The 22,604-nt window shown below is 36.3% G+C and overlaps 11 protein-coding genes across 11 annotated transcripts; 7 read left to right on the top strand and 4 right to left on the bottom strand.

Annotated features, from left to right (window-relative positions):
* Nucleotides 1-213: 213 nt before the first annotated feature.
* Nucleotides 214-1,515, top strand: FG386_002264 (transporter protein with conserved Zn ribbon C11C7CxxC; the record flags this gene model as incomplete). The annotated part of the gene is made up of 1 exon (XM_067341626.1): nt 214-1,515. The coding sequence occupies one exon, from the start codon at nt 214-216 to the stop codon at nt 1,513-1,515; it is 1,302 nt and encodes a 433-aa protein (XP_067195827.1).
* Nucleotides 1,516-1,814: 299 nt separating this feature from the next.
* Nucleotides 1,815-3,026, top strand: FG386_002263 (cysteine proteinase secreted hypothetical protein transmembrane domain near N-terminus; the record flags this gene model as incomplete). The annotated part of the gene is made up of 1 exon (XM_067341625.1): nt 1,815-3,026. One exon carries the CDS (start codon nt 1,815-1,817, stop codon nt 3,024-3,026), a length of 1,212 nt encoding a protein of 403 aa, XP_067195826.1.
* Nucleotides 3,027-3,865: 839 nt separating this feature from the next.
* FG386_002262 (uncharacterized protein) lies at nt 3,866-5,500 on the top strand (the record flags this gene model as incomplete). Its single annotated transcript, XM_067341624.1, has 1 exon — nt 3,866-5,500. The coding sequence occupies one exon, from the start codon at nt 3,866-3,868 to the stop codon at nt 5,498-5,500; it is 1,635 nt and encodes a 544-aa protein (XP_067195825.1).
* Nucleotides 5,501-5,784: 284 nt separating this feature from the next.
* FG386_002261 (nucleolar protein GU2 eIF4A-1-family) lies at nt 5,785-7,947 on the top strand (the record flags this gene model as incomplete). Its single annotated transcript, XM_067341623.1, has 1 exon — nt 5,785-7,947. The coding sequence occupies one exon, from the start codon at nt 5,785-5,787 to the stop codon at nt 7,945-7,947; it is 2,163 nt and encodes a 720-aa protein (XP_067195824.1).
* Nucleotides 7,948-8,166: 219 nt separating this feature from the next.
* On the bottom strand, nt 8,167-10,011 carry FG386_002260 (putative guanine nucleotide-binding proteinhypothetical protein; the record flags this gene model as incomplete). Its single annotated transcript, XM_067341622.1, has 1 exon — nt 8,167-10,011. The coding sequence occupies one exon, from the start codon at nt 10,009-10,011 to the stop codon at nt 8,167-8,169; it is 1,845 nt and encodes a 614-aa protein (XP_067195823.1).
* Nucleotides 10,012-11,317: 1,306 nt separating this feature from the next.
* On the top strand, nt 11,318-15,693 carry FG386_002259 (subtilisin-like serine protease; the record flags this gene model as incomplete). The annotated part of the gene is made up of 2 exons (XM_067341621.1): nt 11,318-15,248; nt 15,311-15,693. The coding sequence occupies 2 exons, from the start codon at nt 11,318-11,320 to the stop codon at nt 15,691-15,693; spliced, it is 4,314 nt and encodes a 1,437-aa protein (XP_067195822.1).
* A 611-nt stretch (nt 15,694-16,304) lies between these two features.
* On the top strand, nt 16,305-16,756 carry FG386_002257 (uncharacterized protein; the record flags this gene model as incomplete). Its single annotated transcript, XM_067341619.1, has 2 exons — nt 16,305-16,378; nt 16,453-16,756. The coding sequence occupies 2 exons, from the start codon at nt 16,305-16,307 to the stop codon at nt 16,754-16,756; spliced, it is 378 nt and encodes a 125-aa protein (XP_067195820.1).
* A 252-nt stretch (nt 16,757-17,008) lies between these two features.
* On the bottom strand, nt 17,009-18,598 carry FG386_002256 (DEAD/DEAH box RNA helicase; the record flags this gene model as incomplete). Its single annotated transcript, XM_067341618.1, has 1 exon — nt 17,009-18,598. The coding sequence occupies one exon, from the start codon at nt 18,596-18,598 to the stop codon at nt 17,009-17,011; it is 1,590 nt and encodes a 529-aa protein (XP_067195819.1).
* Nucleotides 18,599-19,228: 630 nt separating this feature from the next.
* FG386_002255 (uncharacterized protein) lies at nt 19,229-19,720 on the bottom strand (the record flags this gene model as incomplete). The annotated part of the gene is made up of 1 exon (XM_067341617.1): nt 19,229-19,720. The coding sequence occupies one exon, from the start codon at nt 19,718-19,720 to the stop codon at nt 19,229-19,231; it is 492 nt and encodes a 163-aa protein (XP_067195818.1).
* Nucleotides 19,721-20,076: 356 nt separating this feature from the next.
* Nucleotides 20,077-20,403, bottom strand: FG386_002254 (uncharacterized protein; the record flags this gene model as incomplete). Its single annotated transcript, XM_067341616.1, has 1 exon — nt 20,077-20,403. One exon carries the CDS (start codon nt 20,401-20,403, stop codon nt 20,077-20,079), a length of 327 nt encoding a protein of 108 aa, XP_067195817.1.
* Nucleotides 20,404-20,967: 564 nt separating this feature from the next.
* Nucleotides 20,968-22,362, top strand: FG386_002253 (uncharacterized protein; the record flags this gene model as incomplete). Its single annotated transcript, XM_067341615.1, has 1 exon — nt 20,968-22,362. The coding sequence occupies one exon, from the start codon at nt 20,968-20,970 to the stop codon at nt 22,360-22,362; it is 1,395 nt and encodes a 464-aa protein (XP_067195816.1).
* Between the last annotated feature and the right edge of the window lie 242 nt (nt 22,363-22,604).

The following is a 22,604-nucleotide window of genomic DNA, read 5'->3' as shown; positions in this document are numbered from 1 at the left end:
TCTTGAAACTTTATAGGCGGATACATGGCAAAGTGTCAAAATAAGGCACATTTGCGTGAATATATATACATATATTAATGGAAAAAAGTAAAATTGAATTAAATAACTTAGGGCTAATTAAAGTCAGTTAAAGAACAACAGTCATCATTTATTTATTAACCGATAAATATTTCTCGCCTGGAAATAAATATAGGAATAAGATAGTTAAAAACAATGAATGAGTGTAGTCAAAGAAAATACAGAAGCGATAATGTGAACTACAAAGATATAATTAAAGTCATGACGTCAGTAATAAGACAAAATGTGGTAGAGCCATGCAAGGATAATATGCGCCTGCTTACATATATGGCAATCCTACTGATATCCTCGCTGTTCAACTCAGTTTTTTTCAAAAAAATGACTTCAGTAATGCCAAATCATGTATGGTTCTTGACACAAATAACGACATCCATCTACATTCCATTGTTCGGTACATTGGTTTTAATAGCATATCTAAGAGAGGAACTTTCAGAAGAAACTTTACGAATACCATTCAGCAAATTTTGGATTATTGGTTTTTTAGACGGCTTTGGAAGCATATTGACTTTGCTTGCAAGCATACATACATCAGGAGCAATGCAAGTTGTTTTGGGACAAATGTGCACCCCAATTACTTTGATTATGCTTTCAGTTATATGCAAAGACAGATTTCATATATATCAATACACAGGTGCGTTTATAATGATTTTGGGGATATTGGTGGTTAAATCTGGAGTTATATTTGGATTTAGAACAAATGAAAGTATTTCAATAGAAAGCTCAAATCAAGTGATATTCAACATTATTTTTGTAATTTCGTGCATTCCTGCATCAGCGAGTTCAGTATTTAAAGACTTGTCGTTCAGAAAATACCCATCTTTAAATGAGAACTATCTTCAGTTCTGTGTGGCTTGCACTCAAGTTATTGTTGGCTGCATTCTTATACCAATAAACAGTTTACCAATACTTGGTCCTCATAAGGTCGAATTGAATCAAATACTGTCATTATTAACTCAGGGTGCAAACTGTTTATTTTTAAAAAAGAACACTATTGTCAGCAACTGCGGGGGAGAAATGCAAAGGCCGTGTGATGTCTGCGAGAATGCTCAAGCACCTGTCATTACCTATCTCATTGCAAATATTATTTGCAACGTGGTCGGTGTTCTTGTGCTCAAACACGGAACGGCTGCATCAGGATTTATCGTATCTACCCTTCGCCTTCCATTAACAACACTTGTCTTTTTTTCGCCACAATTAGTTGGAAAAGAGGCTACAGAACCGGAAGTTGAGGATTTTATTGGAATAGCCATATTGATCATTGGCCTCGTTTTATATAGGTGTGGGTCTGTTGAGAACAGGAAAGAGACAAACGAAGACGACTATTACGAACTAAGTTCAGTTTCAAGCGAAAACGTAAATCATTATAGAAACAGTACTTCATCTACAACTTGTTCATTTAACATAGAGTACAATTCTAAAGGTTACCATAGCTCCTAATTATGTTTATAGACAAAAGCCCTATTATTAATACCCATACCGGCTGCATGTACTTTTTTTCGCTTATAAATTAATTGGACTCAGTGTGGGTATTTCAAATTCGCATGTTTGCATGTATGTTTATGTTCCGTAAAACATAAAACTGCATGTGTTTATTATAAGCACATTTATTATACTAAGACTTTTTTTAACAGAGTAGAGTTTATTGCTCCAAAATATTCTGTATTATGCAATTGAAATATATATATTTGGTTTAAAGTTAACGGCTGTAAAATTTGAATATATTGAGAATAAAGAAAATGGAAAATAGTGACATAGAAGAGCACCAGGAGTATATTTCAGGCCCATACGTTGCATTGATAAATGGGATAAATCAGCAGAGGGAGCCTGACAAGAAATTAAAGAAGTTTTTGATAGCTAGTTTAGTGGCAATTACATTGGTGTTAGCAATAACAATATCAATTTATTTTGTTAATAATAAAAGCGAGGAGATGGACAATATAAATCCGGGAAGTCAAACAAATCCTGACAATGACGAGTATTTAAAACTATTTCAAGACTTTAAGAAGAAGTACAATAAAAAATACACTTCAAAAGACGAGGAAGCCGAAAGATTTGAGATATTTAAACAAAATCTCAACTACATAAGAATAACTAATGGACAAGGATTTAGTTATGAACTTGAAATGAATGAATTTGGCGATTTGAAAAAAGACGAATTTATAAATATGTATACGGGTTATAAAAGGGTTTTCATATACGATGAGAAAAATGAGCAACTTAGGAATAGGCTGCTCACTACTGAAAACGATTCATCTGAAGAGGATATACTTGATCTCCCAAAATCTGTAAACTGGTTAGAAGCCGGATGTGTGAATCCGATAAGAAATCAGAAAAACTGCGGCTCATGTTGGGCCTTCTCAGCTATAGCTGCATTAGAGGGAGCTATGTGTGTTCAATTGGGAGAAAAACTCCCAAATTTGAGTGAACAACAACTGGTTGATTGTACCAGGGAAAACGGAAATAACGGTTGTGGAGGAGGTACTATGGGAATGGCTTTTCAGTACGCAATTGACAATGTATATATGTGTAGTAATGCTGAGTATCCATACAAAGCTGGAGAAGATGAATGCAATACATCTCAATGCAAGAATATGATTAAAATTCCAATTTATTCATACAAATACGTTTTTCCCAGAACCCCCTCTATGCTTAAAAAGGGTTTAGCAGAATATGGACCAATCTCAGTTGCAATACAGGCTGACCAGACTCCATTCCAATTTTACAAAAAAGGAGTTTTTGACGCTCCATGTGGAACTAGAATAAATCACGGAGTGGTTTTAGTTGGATACGATTTTGACCATAAGACCAATAAGGAATACTGGTTAGTCAGAAACAGCTGGGGAGAAGGATGGGGTGAAAATGGGTACATTAAATTGGCTCTTCATTCGGGGAAAAAAGGAACATGTGGGATATTAATAGAACCCGTTTACCCACTATTAAAATCGTAGTTACTCAGAATTAAAAATGATTAACCAAAATTTTAAATAGTTTTTATTATAAACCCTATCATAATTAATTGCATGATATAAATAAACTCCGCAATTCGCAACAGGGAGAACAAAACTAAATAAGCTAATTTTACCTTTAATACATTCTTGTTTTTATTACTCAATGCCTTTTTTTCACCTTATCTAAACCAGAAAAAATCACACTCCTAAGTGAAATGAAAATAACCATTTAATGATAACTTTAGATCAGCAGGTATTTATGCTCATCCTACGCTTTCAACGTAATGTAATAGTGAACAAGAGCGCGACAAAAATAATAGAAACCTGAAAGTTAAATCCGAATTCCCAAACAAGTTTGTTGTGGAATTCAAATTCACCACTATTTAATTTAAATGAATTTATAAAAAGAAAAAGGCCTTTAAAGACACTAAAAAAGAAGTGACTCCACACCCCCCCATTTTTAGTTTTATACCAGCAATTGCATGCAAGCGAGTACGTAACTAAATTATACGTGAGTATAAAGTTGACCACATGAAATATTTTAAAATTTTTCTTTTTAAATAAATTTATTTAAATAAGTTAGAGTATAACAAACAGTATTAATAACAATTTAATGAATATAGAAAGTTCTTTTTGGGAGAGATGTTGGATAAGTTTGTTTATGAGATAATTAACTGAATAATAGCATCAAATAAGTTAGAAGCAGATGATGAACTAATTAGTATAAAAGTAAATGATATTTGGAGTTTGAGTACAATAAAATCTAAAGTATACACATATATTTATAAATTGTTTTGTCGGCGTAAAAACACAAGTGTAAAGACAAGGCTTTATTCAACATGATAAGTACATTTAAGAGCAACCAAAAGATAATAAATTTGACAGAAAGTCACTTCAACGAAATAGTCTTGGAGCTGGAAAATGCTGCTGATATAATACTAAATCAGAAAAATGAAATAGAAGCACTGGAAAATGTGTTGGGGATTAATAAGGACGAGATAGAAACACTTCACGAAAGTGAAAGGCAGATGAAAAAAGAAAAGAAGAAATTAATAATGGAGAATCAGAAGATATCAACAACACTTAAAAATGAAATAGAAACATTAAAAATGGAGCTGCAACATACGAGGAATCAAGTAGAGATATGGAAGGGAAGAACTAATGAATCAAAAGCATCTTTAAGAAAATTCCTAGAGTCAACAATAATGGAAAAAGTAGGTGATTCTTCGATCAGTGGTGGAACCGGGGGATGTTTAGAAAGTTATGAAAATACAATAATGAGTTTAAAAAACCAATTGGATGAGCGACAATTAAGAATAGAGCAATTGGAAATGAACATGCAAACAGCAGAACAAGAAAAAACAGATTTGTCTAACGAGCTGTGTTCATTAAAAAGCAAAAATAAGACTAACGAGTACGAACTTAGAGAGTTGAGGGAAAAGTACAGAAAAGAAGAGAATGAGAAGAAGAGACTATGCATGCGTGAAGAGAAACTGTCTCAAGAAATAGACAGTTTATGCAAAAAATATAATCTGGAAATAGATGATCTTCAGAAAAAGAACATGCAATTGAATGATGAAATATGGGAGTTAAAAAGAGAAATAAAGAGTAATAAAATGAGCATAAAAGAATTGGAGGACCAGAATAACAAGAATAAGAAATACTATGAGTGCTATTCATCCTTTAAAAATATGGAAGATTATATATATAATGAGATATCTAATTTTGAATCCTATGTGAGTATTCAATTAGCGGCTTTGAATGAATTGACTCAAAAGGTCAAGAGTAAAAAAACATCAAAAAAAATTAAAAGTTCTGCAGATAACAATATAAATGAAAGGACAAAAAATATTGATATAAAATCAGACACAAACTACATTTACAATAATAGTATCAACAATGAAAACATGGATTCCATTAATTTTATTCCAAATATTGAGTCCTCAATTTCAACTGAAGTCAATAGTAGTTTTTGTTCAAGCAAAAACAATTCAAATCCTCCATTTATAAACAATACAACAGGTAAAAATAATAATATAAATTCAATGACCCAACCGAGTATCGGTATTATAGAAGAGTCATACAACAGTGAAAAAAAGGACAATAAAAACCTATTTAGTAATGTTGAGTATTCTGAAACGAACAACAATCATTCATCTAACAACAAATACCTAGAGATGATGAAAGAAACGATGAATTTAATATCAAAGGCAAACAATGAACATCACACTCTCTTGGATAAAATCAAACTCCTTTCAAAAGAACTAGATGAAATTGAAAATTGTGAATATAAAGAGAAAGGAAAATCAGAACATTATTTAAATAACATCAATGATGACTTTAACAATAGCGAAAATAATAATGGATGTTACAGTTACTATATTTGTCACAAAAACGAACAAGAAAAGATTAAGGGAATTGAGGATGATGCCCGTTCCGAGTCCAGTATTATTTCTTTTTTAAGTGAGATGTGAAAATAAAAAAATACATGTTTTCCATTGGAAATATATCTTTTCCTTGTAATATGTTGGTGTCCGCGCCTTTTTAGGCGCTTTGGGTTTAAAGCCTTGTTTTATTTGGACAAAAGTAGTCCGAATTGACAGGTAGCGAAAAAATATAGGATCCAAAATTCAAAGGTTTTTTCGTTTTATTTTTTTCTTTAGATAAAATTGAATAAAAGGAAAAGAGATCTGGTACAGTACTTTTTTTTTGAGAATAAAAACAAGAAAGACTTAAACAAGTTGGGAGACAAGTTAAGATGGAGCATAAAAGGAGAAAGCTTGAAAATGAAATAAACGATTCGATTGATTTATTCCCATTAAGTAAGGAGACAAAGGACATACTGAAAAAAAGAGGGATAGAGAGGCTATTTCCCATTCAAGCTCGTTCATTTGATCCAATTTACCATAAGAAGGATGTATTGGGAAAAGCAAAGACAGGTACGGGTAAAACATTGGCATTTGTATTACCAGTAATAGAGAGACTAATAAAAAAAGGTAAATTTGACACAGGTAGAAGTGGAAGGAGACCACTAGTCTTGGTTCTTTTGCCAACAAGAGAACTGGCGCAACAAGTATCTAGTGAATTTGAATCGTTAAGAGGTAACGAAAGATATAAGGTTTGTAGTGTATATGGTGGTTCACAGGAGTATCCACAAATACAGGAGATAAAGAAAGGGGTAGATATAGTAGTTGGTTGTCCAGGAAGAGTATTGGATTTTATAGAAAGAGGTATATTGAGCGTGGGTAAAATATCTGTATTAACATTAGATGAAGCAGATAAAATGTTGGAGATGGGTTTCAAAGAAACAGTTGATAAGATAATAGACTATGTAAGAAAGGATACATCTTCTGGTGGAGATAATGCAAACAGTGTTGAGAATAAATTTCAAGTATTATTGTTTAGTGCAACAGTTCCACCATGGGTACGTAATATTTTGAATGACATTATGTCAAAAGATACAGTTACGGTTGATGTAACAAATATATCAATCCATGGTGATGAGGAAGATGAATCAGTTTCGAGAAGTAGAATAAGGCATTTAGCAATACAATGTGGATATCAACAAAGAACAGGATTACTGGGTGATATAATAATGATGTATGCAGGAATAAATGGAAAGTGTATAATATTTGCAGAAACAAAACAAACAGCGAACGAGATAGCAATGAGAAGCGAGATAAGCAAAATGTGTCAAGTATTGCATGGTGATATACAACAGAACCAAAGAGAGATAGCATTACAGGCATTTAAGGAAGGAAGATATCGTTGTTTAGTAGCTACAGACGTTGCAGCAAGAGGATTACATATTGATGATGTGGCTGTTGTGATACAATTAGCACCTCCGAGAGATATAGATACATATATACATAGGTCAGGTAGAACAGGTAGAGCAGGTAAATTTGGAACGGCAATACTGTTTTGTAATATGTCGGATTATCCATTTCTTTCAAGCATTGAGAAAGCAGGAAAAATAAGTTTTCAAAGAATAGGAGTACCACAATACGAGGAGATAATACAAAAAACAGCAGATTCAATAGGCAAAGATATAATAGAGAGGAATATATCTTCGGTAATGTTGGATTGTGTAAGAGATCCGGCAAAGAATATAATTCATAGTATATGGAGGAAGTATTCCAATAATAACATGAGTAACAATAACAGTAGAAAAAGAAATAGAGGTGGTACAGAAGATGGTAAAAACGAGTGCAATGACGATTATGACCAAGAAACGGAAGCAGAGTCGAATATAACACCGCTGGAGAACAATAATCAAGTTGATAAAGTACCAGAAGTGCCCGAGTATGCATTGAAAGCATTAAGTTACTGTTTGTTGGAACTAACAGGTTTAATAAATAATAAAGGCACGAAAAAAATAACACACCGTTCGGTATTAAATGGGAGAGAAGATTTTAAGAGTTATATAATCACATTTAACAGATTGAGAGATCCAATTTCAACAAATAGCTATATTTGGAGGTGCTTAAAAAGCAATTTAAGAAATTCTGAAAATTTGATAGAGAAAATCCAGTGCATGACACTACTTAAGAAAGGCAATGGTGCAGTTTTTGACGTTCCAGCTGGATCCATAAAGAATTGGGAAAATGCAATAAGCAACTTTACATCAGATTCTGCACATAGTGGTAACAATTTCTTTGTAATAGCTCCAGCAACAAGCAACTTACCAGAGTTGTCTATACCTGTATTATCGGACAATAATGCCGATATGGGTCACAATGGAAGATTGAATAATCAACATATATCAAATAAGATAGGATATAGGAATTCCTTTTCATCACAGGGAGACAGGGATGCCACTTCAGGTGTTGGTGGTTCGAGAGGTAGGGGAAGAGGTACAGCTGGAGGTTTGAGTACTCGTTCAAGTTCGCAAATACCAAGAGGCAGGGGAAGAAGGTATTAGGAAAGGATAATTTTGGTTTAGAATTAAATCTTTTAGTTTTTTAATATTTTAATATAACTAAATGTTACAACTCACATTAAAGTAAATAAAAAGTTAAATATTTCTAGATGAGAATATAATAGAATATTTTTGACTTTTTACAACAATTAATTTCTATTTTGTTTTATTTGCTCTCTCTCACTTTAAGGTTATATTAGGGTGTTATTAACATTATGAAAGTCAATTATTACAGCAGGACCAAATATTTACGATGTTATCATTTGATACAGTAGAGACGAATTTTACGTCAGTAGAGAAATGTGAATTCTGGCAATGATTGGTGTGGGCGATGGAAAAGCTGTTAATTCTTTCAAGTTTGTTTTTTCCAGCAAATGATAATACTGAGATTCCGTTCTCATAGATAGAAGAGATATATTTTCCACTTTCATCTAGATTAATCCTGAGATTGTTTTCAGAACAGTGGGTTTGATTATTTTTGTGGATAAAGCCGGAGTCTATTGAATCCAGTAAAGATGACTTTCTGAGATCCCAAAGGTGTATTTTAAGATCATGTGTGGAAAATAGATGGTATCCATTGTTAGAGAATGAGATGAATGATTTGTTTGGTCTGCGTGTATTTCCGAGTGGCAATATATTGGATGGACTAGGACCAATGGATGTTATTTTACCTGAAGTTCTAAGATCCCAAATGTCAATGACATTTCCGGAAGAGTAGATTCCGCCTAAAATGATACCGTCCGGATGCACCTTAATGTCTGAATAGTAATCGCTCAGACCGCCATTGTCAGCATTAAGTGAGTAATTGCATATTTGAGTCCCCACTTCAGTGTCTAACAGGGTAAAGTTGCCAGTAAAAGCATTGTTTTGAGCAGTTTTATAGTTGGCCAGAATGTACCTTTTGATCGGATGTACTTGAAATGATTCAATGGTGAATTTCGAGTTGGAACCACTGTTGTTAATAACATTTAAATTCAAAGCGTGATGAAATGATTTTCCGTCCTCGTCTTTGCGATAAACATGTATGCTAGTTGGATCCTGGAGGTAGTTTACAAGGATTTTGTCAGGAATTTCCTTGTATTCCGAAAAATATGCATCATTTGAAGTCAACGAAGAAATAAATTTAACTCCGTTAAATTTGGAGCTCTCTCCGAACATTGGTGGTATCTTCGCAATGACATGGGAGTATTTTCCACTAGAATCAGACGAGTTCGAGTCGAGATTATCGTAAATGTTTGAAACAATTACTTGACCGTTTTCGTGCCCCGATACCAGAATATAGTCTGAAACAAAACAAGAATGGGTCAACTTGTGCCTGGTGTCAATTTGTATCTCGTTTGTGCACTTGTACCTTTTAACTTGCTCTGAAGAAACAATATTCGGGAACTTCATCGCCTTCCTGATTGGCCTTACTCTCTCTGAATACTCTTCAAACTCTGAAATAATTTCCTTTGAAATGGCGTCATTTTTGTTATTAGGCGTGTCTGAAGATGTAGACGACATATTTGTTGAGGCATCGGCTCCTCTCTGTCTCTTAACTTTTTCCCCCGAAGTAGAGTCAACATGTTTATCTCCGGAATTGCAGTTCTGCGTCTCGCTGCCGTTACCCTCTTTTTCTGCCGACAAGGAAACGCCAAAACTGTTGTTTTCTGTATTAATGTTTTCTTGTATCTCGGCAAGTCTTTTAATTGCATTATCTCTTTCGCGTGATATTCTAGCTATAACTCTACAGCTGGCATCATGTTGATATAAAGTGTGAGAAAGCTGCATTTTCGTTTGCTCTAATTCACTCTTGAGTTGAAACATTTCCATCATAACTGCATCCCATTCCGTCCTCAGGGAATCAAGAATACCCGGAATACTAGTGTTACTTATAACTCGTGGTCTTACGTTGTTTTCCGCCTTAATGTCTATTAAATCATCCAAACTAAGCTTATCTTTAGTCACTGGACAACAATTATTGCACCTAATGTAATCGTGTATCAATCTCTTCTCAAAAATGTAACCTGTTTTCGAAATAACGGGCTCCTCAGGGACCACACCGGAAATACTACAGATCAAAGACATTTCCTACTTTCCGGGGAAACTATAGCGACTAAAACAAAGTGGGACAAGTTGCTGTATTGTCAGCAAAACTCTGGAATTTGCGTATTTTTTGTGGGAACCTTGTATCTCACTCGGTGTCTAAAATCAAAAACTTTAACTCAACCACTAACTTAAAAAATGTACTCGTATACAGTCATTAAAAACCCAACGGTTCTTTGAAGCAGGTTTAAAGGTCATACGAGTGTCCTCCTGCGCTCGAATTCCCCTGGCGAAAACAAGGCACATCCAATTCGGACTTCCTACAACTGTCCATAAAAATCCCTCTATAATACACTTGTACTCTGTGTTGTTTAAAGTATCTTTCGTTCAACCACAAATGCTCCCTTTCACATGACGAAAAAGGTAATCGAGGGTTACCGCCTGGTTTGTACCAAAATTGAATTAGAGTCTGAATGCCTTTGGCGGTCGGCGGGGGGAAAAAGTACCGGTACATGAGCATGTAAGATGTGATATTAATAAAATGCATGCAACAAAGCAAACTAATGTTTTTTTTGCATGACAATGGAATTATCGTATGCGAGAATAAAAAGTAAATGCAAAACAGTTGGCATTGCAAGGGCAAAATAGAAGCAGTTAAAAGTGATAATGAAGATAAGGAAAAGGTGGGGTATGTGAATGAATATCGATATAAATTAACAAGGTATTATCTTTTTTCCCGGAGAAGAATTGAATTATTGCACCAAGTAGGCTAAGTTTTCTTTATCATTCCTATATTATATACAAAAATAGAGGTGTTGGACAGAAACTATAATACACAGGAGCTTAAGTACGCAACCGGAAGGCAAAGCGAGGAGAGGTGCGATAGTGGAATTAGACTTACGGACAGAGAACAGTCTATAAGACGCAACAAACCCAAAGAAGAGGAGCAAAGTGAAGATAGAATAAATAAGTTTGTGGTTATTCCATTTTATCTTATTATTCTTTTTTGTTACAGCGAGGGCATTGCTTCAAAACATTGTGCATATATGTGTATATATCTAAATTTATGGAAGTAATGAAGGCACTAAGGTAAAATAGAGAGTGAGAAAGCGTCTAGAGTATCAGTAAGAAGGTGTTAACGTAGATTACAAGGTAAAGGCAACATTTAAAGAGGAATCAAAAACAAAGGAAGTATCAATATATCTGTAAATATTGGAGCACCTCCATATACATGTATACACTACAACATATATATATGTATATGCATATACATATATATATGTTGTAGCATATGTACATTATATACGCATTCTGAAAAGCAGTGAAGAATAAATGTACTTGGAGGGAGATGATAGGTATAAGAAAAGTAGTTCGAATAGTCATATTGTCAAGTATTACAGGAAAAATCTGGTGCAATGACATATTTAACTCAAGTTCAATAACGATAAATGTGATGGAAGGGAAAAGCTCGGATGTGGAGTTAGTGTTGAATAATCCGGTAGAGAAATCAGTAACACCATACGTGGAAGTTGTTGATAGAATATACAGTCCAAATATCATGAAGCAACAGAAGCCACCCGAAGAGTACAACAGTGAATACGACGATGCCGACGGAGAGGAAAGAATTGGCGAGAAATTAGGTGGTTATTCGAGAAGCGAAAATGAAGATAATTATGATTCGAGTAGGCGAAATGAAGTCCTAGGTCGTTTGATAATAAAGTACAAGGAAAAGGTGTTGAGCAAGGCAGTGAGAGAGTTCAGTTTAGGTGGAATAATGTCAAAAAACGGTCAATACCCAAAAAAGGATGGTATTTCGTTCTTGAATAAAGTGGTTTCTACATTATCCGATACAACGGAGGAGTTAGTGGGGATAAAGTCGGCAACGGTACTGGAGGCGTTGGATATGATGATAGTAGAGGTATTCAATAATTCAAGAGCATCTGAGTATATTTCAAAGCTATCGGCTAGCTTTCTGAGGAGCGAGGAGGTGGAGTACGTTGAACCAGACCAAGAAGTGAGATTAGCGGACTACCTTGGTGGCATGGGATGGATTAGTGGCAGTGGTGAATTTCCAAATGACCCAAAGTTTGGAGAGCAGTGGGGTATGTACAACAAAGTATCAAACACCGATTCAAAGGTCCTGCAGGCGTGGAGGCACCTTGGTATAAACCACCCAGGATACTCAAACGGCGGTTATTCATCACGCATTGAGAACACGCCTAAAAGAGAAGTCATAGTGGCAGTTATAGATACAGGTGTCGACTACACTCATCCAGATCTAGTCGAGAATATGTGGATAAATGAACGAGAATTGTATGGAAGACCTGGAGTGGACGACGATCTGAATGGATACGTCGACGATATTTACGGATACGATTTTGCGAATAACAAGGGAACTCCGATAGATGACGAAGGACATGGCACGCACTGTGCAGGTACGATAGCAGCCAAAGGCAACAATAATGAAGGAATTTCAGGAATAAATTGGAATGGAGTTAAAATAATGGCTTTGAAATTTTTAAGAGGCAACGGTGTTGGGTTTTTGAGTGACAGTGTTAAGGCAATAAACTACGCAATTAAAATGGGAGCTCATGTACTCTCCAATAGTTGGGGCGGTGGATCTTTTTCCCAAGCAACATACGATGCAATTAAAAGAAGTATGGACAAGAACATGCTCTTTGTTGTGGCTGCAGGTAACGATAGAAACAACAACGACATCAGACCAACATACCCATCTGCTTATCAACTCCCAAATGTGCTTTCCGTTGCTGCCATCGATATATACGGAAGACTAGGTGTATTCTCAAATTATGGTCACAGAAGTGTAGATATAGCGGCTCCTGGGGTAGATATTCTATCCACAAGTTCTAATAAAGGCTATAAAAGGCTCTCGGGTACTTCAATGGCCTGTCCTTTCGTATCTGGTGCCGCTGCACTGCTATACGCATTCGACCCTAATATGACTTTTGACTACGCCAAGTCACTACTGCTCAAGTCTGTCACTATTTTGAACTCGCTCAGATCGTCGGTTAAAACTTCTGGTACTCTTAACATATACAGGGCAGTGCAAATGATGAACCAAGAGGTGTACAACAACATTGGGAACAACAATGGCAATCATTTGGATAGTGGCAAAGACGCTAATAGAAAAGAGTCGTGGATTGTATTTAAGGCACCAGAGACAATTGGCCCCAAAAGCAGTTCTATATTAAAATTAAAAGCAATCGGCGAGAAGTCTGGCTCATATAGCTCAAGCTTGGTAGTGAAACTGGTCGACTCTAACGACAAGAATACAGTTATGGCAAACGGAAGACTTAAAACTATCATAAATGTAGTTAGTATACCTAGACCAAAAGCAGTATTGCCAAATGGAAACAGCACCAATCTCGGCCTCACCTTCGTTGGACTGGAGGGACTAAAGACTCAAATCCCCATTAAAAACACAGGAATAGGCACTCTAGAGTACATGGTTGAATTTATAAATATAGACGATTCTGAGGTGAGTGGCGGAAGGAAAAGAGGGAGATTCAAAGTATACCCACCGCTAGGCACTATATTGAGCGTAAAGGAAGAGCAAATAAACAGAGAACTTCAAGTTAGCTGTATACCAAGTTCTTTTGAAGGATTTATAAGTGGACATTTAATACTCAAGTATAATAAAGGCTCTACTACACAAGGGAGCGATGGTGTAACGTATAGTGGATTCTCCGGAAATTCAAATTTGAATAGACTGCAAGTGAAACCTGTTAAATTTCCTTACGTAAGAACCAGTTTTTTTGGAGATTTCCCGGGATCAATCCCCCAATCACAATATATTTCCACTGCCCTATCCTCTCTAACGCATTCTTCATCCGCACTTTCCCCCTCCTCAGTCCCAATCGGAACAGAAAGACTTGCAATCAGATTATACTGTAAAGGATACGGCGTTGAGGTTAAACCACCTTCCATAAATAGGGTCATTCGCTCCCCGGAGAGAACCATTTCCGGCATTATTACATTTAGAGGCTTGGAAAATTCAATAAAGCCACGAATAGTATTAAGGTTTAAATCCTTGCAAGATGATACAACCGGGGAACAGCTAGGCACGGGCAACTTTGAGAGCAGTAATGTCTTGGTGAAGAACGGCGTATCCGAATACTCCGGAAAAAAGCCACTTCTTCCTCCAGATACTTTATCACCAACAAAGTCGTATTTTAAAATGACAATACCCAACAGTGAAGGCTTTCCATCGAAAAAAAGGATCATATATAGATTGGACTCCTATGACCAAGATGAGAACGAAGATGACGAATATAATGACTATGAGTATGAACCCGGTAGTGAATTTGACTATAATAAACATAAAGGAAGAAATAAAGATGGGCCCGAAAACAAAAGAAGAAAAATAACAGTTTCCCTTGACGATGTGCTTGTATTGGACAACAAATCCAGATTTGAGTGGATTGACGTTTATTCAAATCATTTCTCATCCTTGTTCAACGATGGTTACCATTCAAAAAAAGGACCCACCGTACTTACTGACCTGTTGAACTCCGACGACGGGGTGCAGAAGGTTAAATTACCTGTTCCTTGGTATTTTCTAGGCGAGAGGGTGCGTGAAATATATGTTTCCGTCAATGGCTTTATCTCATTTAGTCCAATATATAGCGAAGCCTTTGTTCCAGCACTGCCTTCCTATGCCCCTCCACACGGAATAATAGCTCCTTTGTGGACTGACTTCACGACTAAGGGAGCTAGAAAAGGTAGCCAAGTGTTGACAATGTTCAAGAGCTCAATAGAGGAGTTCGAGAAAGAGGATTTTTACGAAGAAAATGGCATCTTTAATGTCGACGGCAACAGTGCATTGCATTCGGAGGAAATGGAGCTTAAAACAGAGAAGGTAACTAACTTTGGTCTGAGCGAAAACGAAGACGGCCTCTACGGCGAACGCAATTACGACTCTGATAGTGAATACGGTCAGAAAAACAAACCGAGTGTCAAAAAAGACATCTATGAGGAAGCATGGGAATTTGTTATAGAATGGAGAAACCTGTACATCAAGTCCGAACAGCTTCAATCAAAAACTGCCACATTTCAATGTGTCCTAAATAGCAACGGATCTGTTAGATTCAACTACCTTAAGATCCCATGGGGGGAGGATTTGGACAGCTTTCCGAGTAATAATTACCGTGGAAACGAAGGAATCGACAGCAACTTAAACCACAACAGTAATGGAATAATTTTAAATAGAATATCTTCCTCCTCCATGCTTGGCTGGGAAAGCATTGATGGAATAAGAGGTAAGTCTACTCTATGTCTAACTTAGGTATACAGTGTTTTTTCACTCTTTCTTTATCTCTAGGAGTTGGAATACCGTGTACGAACAGATTTCCTGTTTCAGAATCCACAATTGAACTTATTCCAGAAAATCCCAAGGTCCCTTGGTTTCAACTGAGCGAAACTACAATACCTCCGCTCCAAAGGAGCCAAATGACATACAAAGTTAATTGGAGAGTCACTCTTCCTTCTAACTTAGAGGAGCAAATATATAAGGGAAAGATCAACGTCTCTACGTCAGACGGTGCAGTTTCCGTCATCCCAGTGACCGTAACTGCCTTAAATGAAGAACGAAAAGAAGATATAAACAAAAAGCAAAGCGAAAATAGTCACGAGGACGAATATCAAGCTTTAGACGTCAGAGGACTTTCTGAAAAAAAACAGAACTTTGATGTATTTATTTCCTGAGATAGATTTATTCAAAAAGTTATAAAGGCCGATTTCTTTCTTCACAAATACTACCATAATGGGGCTCACACTACTTCGAGTTAATGTTGCGTCATCCTAACATACATCATTCACCAGCCGCTGCCGAACTGGCAAAGAATAGAAAGAGTCGTTTTGGTTGTATTAGTAAGGAAACTAAGACAAACATTGAGATGAGTTGACTTAGTTACATTAATGCAGAAATGACCACGTTATTTGCAAATAGTGCATGTCAATACTCTGAAATGTTTTAATTCAACATAGGAGAGACCAAATGCGAATAACTCCAGAAATAAGGAACGCGTCCTTATAAATTAAACCTATTGAGTAAAATAAATATTAATGATATATAAAACGATTTATTATTTTCCCTCCCCTTCCCATGCTCTGGCTAAAGGTAAAGTTAACAACGCAATTGTGTGGTTTGCTGTTAATTTGAGCCTAGAAACCTGTGTGTTCTATTTAAGTGGTCTTTCATTGCTGCATCTTTTTGATTTCCCAAGTATCTACTTTTTGTCTTGACACCTCTATCCCAAGCCTCGCGTTGCGTCTAAATAAATACAGTCACTCCCGCATTTTAGCCTAAGCGAAAAATGATTAACTCCAAAAAACTGAATCAAGTACTGAAATGTGAGATTGAATCAACCAAAGACATTAAGGCCACGGTGTAAGTTGCTCTCTGCACTCTAAAACGTACTTTTTCACTTTCCTAACTTAATTAAATTCACTCTATCGCCGCAGAGTTGCATGTTCGGAAGGAGGTATACTTTCATTCGGGATTAACGAAAAAGTAACAGACATGCGACAAGTAAACGACATCTCTTCGATACTAACAAGCTTTTTCAACGAATACAAATCCAACTCTAGCTCTATCAAGGATTTGTATCTCGAGACAAACAAAGGAAAATTCATTATTGGGGTTACCAGCATCAAGAATCTTTACCTTATCATGTATTTTGATGCCGAAACATCTATAGGCAAGGCTCATCTCAGATTTTCAAGTCTAAACAATTCACTATCTAAAATCAGTAATTATATTGTATAAAATCTCTAAAAAGTTCACCTGGTTTTTTAGTTTTTAAAAAAAACAAAGCAGCAATTTAAAGATAGCTGTACATCTCCATCTCCAACTTACACCACTAACTTAAATACTACCCAGTCAGCAGGTGCGCTTCTCTGCATAGCTAATTTAAATAGCATGCAAATTATCACTATGATTATTAAATTTTACTCCCATGCACATCCACATGTAAAAAAAAAGGTGCATGCAATGAATACATATAAACCGGGTTTGTATTTACTTGACTTTCTTTGATTTTTTGTTTCGGTAGCTATCTGGTACGGTTGAAGCAACTTTTTTGAATCCCGAGTGTTCTCCTATGAGAGTTGAACATGAGTCTAGTATCTCTTTCTTGGCCACTTCTCGCCTTTCTACTTTTTGCTTTTTGCTTTCGAACCACTTTTTCCTTGGACGACTTTCGATTTCCTTTTTATGTTGAATTATATTTTCGGCCTTTTTAACTTGCAGCTCAGCAAGTCTGAGTTCTTTCTCGGCAATGTCAGCTTTGATTGCATCTTTAACCTGTTTTTCAGAGTCAGATATCCTTTTTGCCCACATTTCAATGTTTTCGGTGGCAAACACTCTTTTTTTCATGACAGATGACACTTTTTCCTTATTTACGGCCGGCTTGGAATTCGGGTTTGACGTTCTTAGTACCTGCCTCATCAAAGATTTAAGTTGGCTCCTTTCGCCGTGTGTATATATAGTTATACAACTCCCCTTAGCACCAATTCTTGCGGTTCTTCCTACCCTGTGTATATATCTGGAGGCGTCCAGTGGTATGGTAAAGTTAACAACCGCTGATACATCGTGCACATCCAGACCTCTAGCACCCAATTCACTTGCTAAAAGTATGTCCACCTCACCTTTTTTAAACTTTGAGAAGTTTTGGATTCTCTTTTCTTGTGGCAAAAACCCATGTAGTTCTGCTGTAGATAAGCCAAATATCTTGCACAATATAGAACACCTTCTTGCTTCCTTTTTCGTTTGGAAAAACACAATTACTCTCTTACTGTAAATGCTCGTCAATATGTGGAACAATGCTCCTTCTCTTTCAAGTTCGTCACTTATTTCAACAAATTCCTGTTCCAATGTTGAAGATAAACCAGTAATTAACAAGTTATCTGACTTATAATCTGCACCTTCACTCGATTTTAAGCCAACCGTAGATACTTTACAGGGGTTATTTAAAGCTAGAAGCGCGAGATCGGCCACTCCTCTGCTTAATGTTGCCGAAAATAACATTGTCTGTCTTGTTCTAGATGAAAAACGGAGTATTTCTAAACACTCCTGCCTGAAACCCATATCCAACAGTCTATCAGCCTCATCCAAAATTATTATCTCCAAAAGCTCCAGTTGAATACTCAGTGTATTCAGCAACATGTCCAGTATTCGGCCTGGAGTTGCTATAACTATATGCGGTTGACACTTCAATATGCGCTCTTGTTCTCTTATATTCATGCCTCCAGTCACAACAGCTCTCGTTATCATCGGGCTGTACTTAACCAAAGACTCCAGCACGCCAAAGCATTGCATGGCCAGCTCCCTGCTTGGCAACAACACTAACACCTTTGTCCCAACCCCTCCTCCATATCTCCCTGAGGAGGTTACCTTAGTATTTCTTATAAAAGGTGATCTCAACAGTCTCTCCAAAGCAGGTAGTAAAAATGCCGCTGTTTTTCCACTTCCCGTTTCTGCCTCCGCCATGATGTCACGTCCTGACAACGCCAATGGAATTACCTCCTTCTGTATAAGTGTTGCCTCCGTAAAGCCCAAGTCGCTCAGGGCTTTCAAAAGTGGCCTGCTTAGCTGAAGCGAGCTCCACATTCTCCCTGAATATAGTAAAGTTCTCTTAAATACGCGTCTATATCGCTCTAGTCCCTGTTTCTTGCCTTTATTACATGCCGTTTGCTCCACCTTTTCCGTCCACAACTTGTATCTACCTTTGAAAATGTCAAAATAATAGCCATTCGTAGAGGTGCCGCCGGCGCCGCCGTGCATGTATGCCCTATATACTATTTTTCTGATTTGGCCTGGTACTCGTCTAAAAGTTGTTTTTCAATGGCTCTTATGTTGAGAGTCCCCTGTTGGTATGCTCTGATTACATCTTCAATGTTAGCGTGCTTGAATATTTGGTGCGATGTAAGCGCTTCTCTTGAGGAGGGATAACTAGGAAGCCCAATGTAATCCTCTTGATTGTGCTTGTATTTGCATACTCCAAGTTTATTGGATTGATCGTACTCGAATCTGAACCTAAATTTGTAATTTTTTCCACATTCAGAATGTGATTTCGGCAGAATTAAAGTGCATATTCACTTCGCTAAAAGCAAAAGACCTACCCCTGGGCATGCTCACAGTCTAATTCATATGGGAGTTTGATTAATCTGAAGCACCTTCTTTTTTTCAGAGTGTAGCCTTCAGGACAACCTGTTTTAGATAGAAGGATTATTGTTCAAATTATAGTAACAATAAAAGTATGTGAATACAAAATAACTTACCTTTCACAATTGCCCTTGACCTATTTGCAAGACAAGTATATATTGGATGAGGCTCGTATTCTGGAGTATCCCAATTTCCAACCTCGCCTCCCGAAGCGGGCCTTGGATGAGGACACCTTAATTTCGGTTCGTGAGTCTTGAGTTTCATGCAAGCTGACAAACTTCCGTCCCAAAACCAATTTGATTGAGCTCCCCCGCATCTCTTATCGAACTCCGGGACAACAGTGACCTTATTTAGGCACGTCGCCTTTGAATTGTCTAAGGATTTAATTAGCTTCGAACCCCTTTCACAATACATCACATATTTAGCTGGAATCGGAGAATTCACTATTGGACAATATTTATTGTCCTTTAAATTACAATCCTTATAATTCTCTCTTCCCAAAGAATCAGTTACTGGGATTTTAATCGGTCTTGAATACATATTTCTAACGCATCTTCTTGTTTTCATTTGTTCCTGTCCAGATGACTTCAATTCAAATCCCTCAGGACATATCTTTCTCGGAGGTATGTATGTAGAGTACTTAATACATAGCTCTTCGTTATTTAGCTTGTAACTAGAGTGAATAAAAAGTTATTTCCAAGGTCAATCACCGTGTACACCTGGTAGTTCATCAAAGATACTGATTTTAATGCTCCATTTGACTTACCGTCCACTGCAGTACTTCTCGTAATCGGAAATCATTGTTCCTATGCAATAACCATCAACTAATGTTGAATTTCCAACGCAAGGCTTGTTTGTTAATTCATTCCATTAATTAATATTCATCCTGTTTAAGGAATACTCTCCCTACTCAGAGCAATATATCAACCTACCTCATAAATCGGAATAGCCTCATCTTTCTTGTCAATGTAAGTGCATGAATTGTACTCTGAGTCAAAAGACCCTTTATGACAAACTTTTCTCGCGGGTATCACTAACATTACGCTTGGATCTCCTAATACTGTTACAGGTGGAGCTTTTGTTAATATAAGCTCATTGTTTAATCTTACACTATCTAAGTTGCCTCCATAACCCATCCAATCGCCTCCATAGTTTCCCAATGCAAACTCCGTGCTAATGACAATACAAAGATGAACAGCAGTTTTCACAAGCCTAAACAGTTCCCTTCTCGCAATTACGTATCTGTTCATTTAATCGTCACTAGAGCTAACTATAAAAAATAAATAACACTGTACAACCAAGTATGTTAAAGTTTGTCATATGCCAACATTTATGTGATAATATTAACCTCCACCATAATTCGATACCAATATTCAAGCATATTAAAATTTCAAAAAGAAAAAATTAAAAAGTAACAGTCCAAACCTATGGAAGCTCAAATCATAATGGAGAAAAAGACAACACCGACTGTAGCCTCCCATATTTGTCTCTGATGGTCTTCGTTTTTACTTTCTGACTATATGTTTGATCCCAAATCCCTTCCACCCCACACAATAGGAAAAAAAAATATGCATGCAACTTTGACGAGATACCGCTAGAGGTATCTAAAATAAATAAATTTAGAAGAAAACCTTTCAAGTATATACAAATTAATTAAATACTTTAATCCAAAACTAAGAATACTTGTTATTTAACATTATTTTATGGACTCATTTCTGCTCTCTGTAAACAAAGCAAACTGCTTTATAAAAATGACTATTTAAGATAAAGCCGAAAACTAGTCCATAAATGTAAGTTATCACTTTTATTCCTAAATGAATAGCCGGAACGTTAATATGGAGAATCTACCTGGATTAATGGAAATATTGGATTTAGACAATGAGACTGAGAAAAAACTCAGAAGTCTGGGGATAAACACTGTTCCTCAACTATTGCTTAGTGGCCTAAAAGAGAAGGGATTGGGGAAAAAAAAATTGGCAGAAATATATTCGAAATGTAGGGAAAGAATAACTTCTTTTCCGAAAAGCATGTTGTTAGACTTAACATCACTATCGAGTAAGAATGGTGAATTTTCTGTCGGATTTAAGAATGGATTGAAACTGTTAGAAGAAGCTAAAAATCAATGGAATAATAACAACAATTCGGGAGTTGATCTTGGGTCGGAGTGCTTAACGGACTTTTTTGATGGAGGCCTATTATTGGGAGAAATTACGGAGTTTTTTGGTCAGGATCTATCTGCTATACGTAGAGCGGTTCACTGGATGATATCTAAAACCATGTTCAACTCTCTTAGTGTAGATGAAGGGGAATGCGAAAAAGCCGAGTGCAATTCGCGTTGTAGCGTTTTATATATCCAAACCACAAACAATAGCTTCGATGCCACTTATATTAAGAATTGTTTTGAAAAGCTTTCCGGAGAAAACGAAAATAACACAAACACAAGTTCTCAGTGGACGCAAAGCAGCTCTAAGCTAAGCCATAGCGTCCAACATCTTTTGTCTAATATAAGCGTGGTTACAGTAAGTGACTACAAACAACTTACAAATTTCTTCTACAATATACAAAACATCAAAAGTAATGAACTTAAAGATTTAAAGCTTATAGTAATTGATTCTATCACATCAATTATCGGGATGCACAATTTTGTAGAAAATAAAGACCCCTCTTTGCCCGCAAACAAGTATTTTAAGGACATGAAGGATGTTATTTTTATTATTGGCAAGCTTTTAAGGTATACATGCAAGGTTTTAAACATTTCATGTGTAGTCACTGCTTTCGTTAAGCAAAATCCGAAAATGATAACTTGGAGTAGCACTCCAAATTCGTTGAATAACCACTTAAACAACAATATCAATGCCCACTCGAGCATAAATCAAAAACTGCTTTCTGACATTAAATGTCCAACTACGGTTATATTCACAGAAGGAAACTTCTCCTTCTCCATACCGCCGCCAACCAGTGCTTCCACCACCGAAATTGATCAGAGTTGGATTCAATTTCCTCACAATAGGGTTCTTATTGAAAATATTCGCAGTATTAATCCCAATGAAGCGGGACTTCCGCGGGATTGCATGCATGCATCATTTCCCCACATTGCAAAGATTTTGAGGTGGACAATATATAAATCAGGTCGTATTTCAGTTGGTAAATATGTGTGTGTTATTCAGGAGAGAGTTGGAATATTTGAATCTAATTGTCAATTTGCATAGTTTATATTTCTGCCTTTTAGCTTCCGATTTAGCACATACAATAATAATTTTTTTATGTCATGTCGTCCTTAGACTTGACATAAATATATATATACTTAAATTTTTATCAAAGCGAATAAAGCTGGAATTCATGCAAGTAATTAAGGTATTTTTAAATGATAGATAACCACTTTCAATTGGAACGATTACGATTACTGAGTACTATCTTATAAGACAATTGGAAAACTGTCTGAAATAAAGGA

Source organism: Cryptosporidium ryanae, assembly GCF_009792415.1.
Source record: "Cryptosporidium ryanae isolate 45019 chromosome Unknown contig_40, whole genome shotgun sequence".
NCBI classification, from domain to species: domain Eukaryota; phylum Apicomplexa; class Conoidasida; order Eucoccidiorida; family Cryptosporidiidae; genus Cryptosporidium; species Cryptosporidium ryanae.
This window is presented reverse-complemented; position numbering and strand designations above follow the sequence as displayed.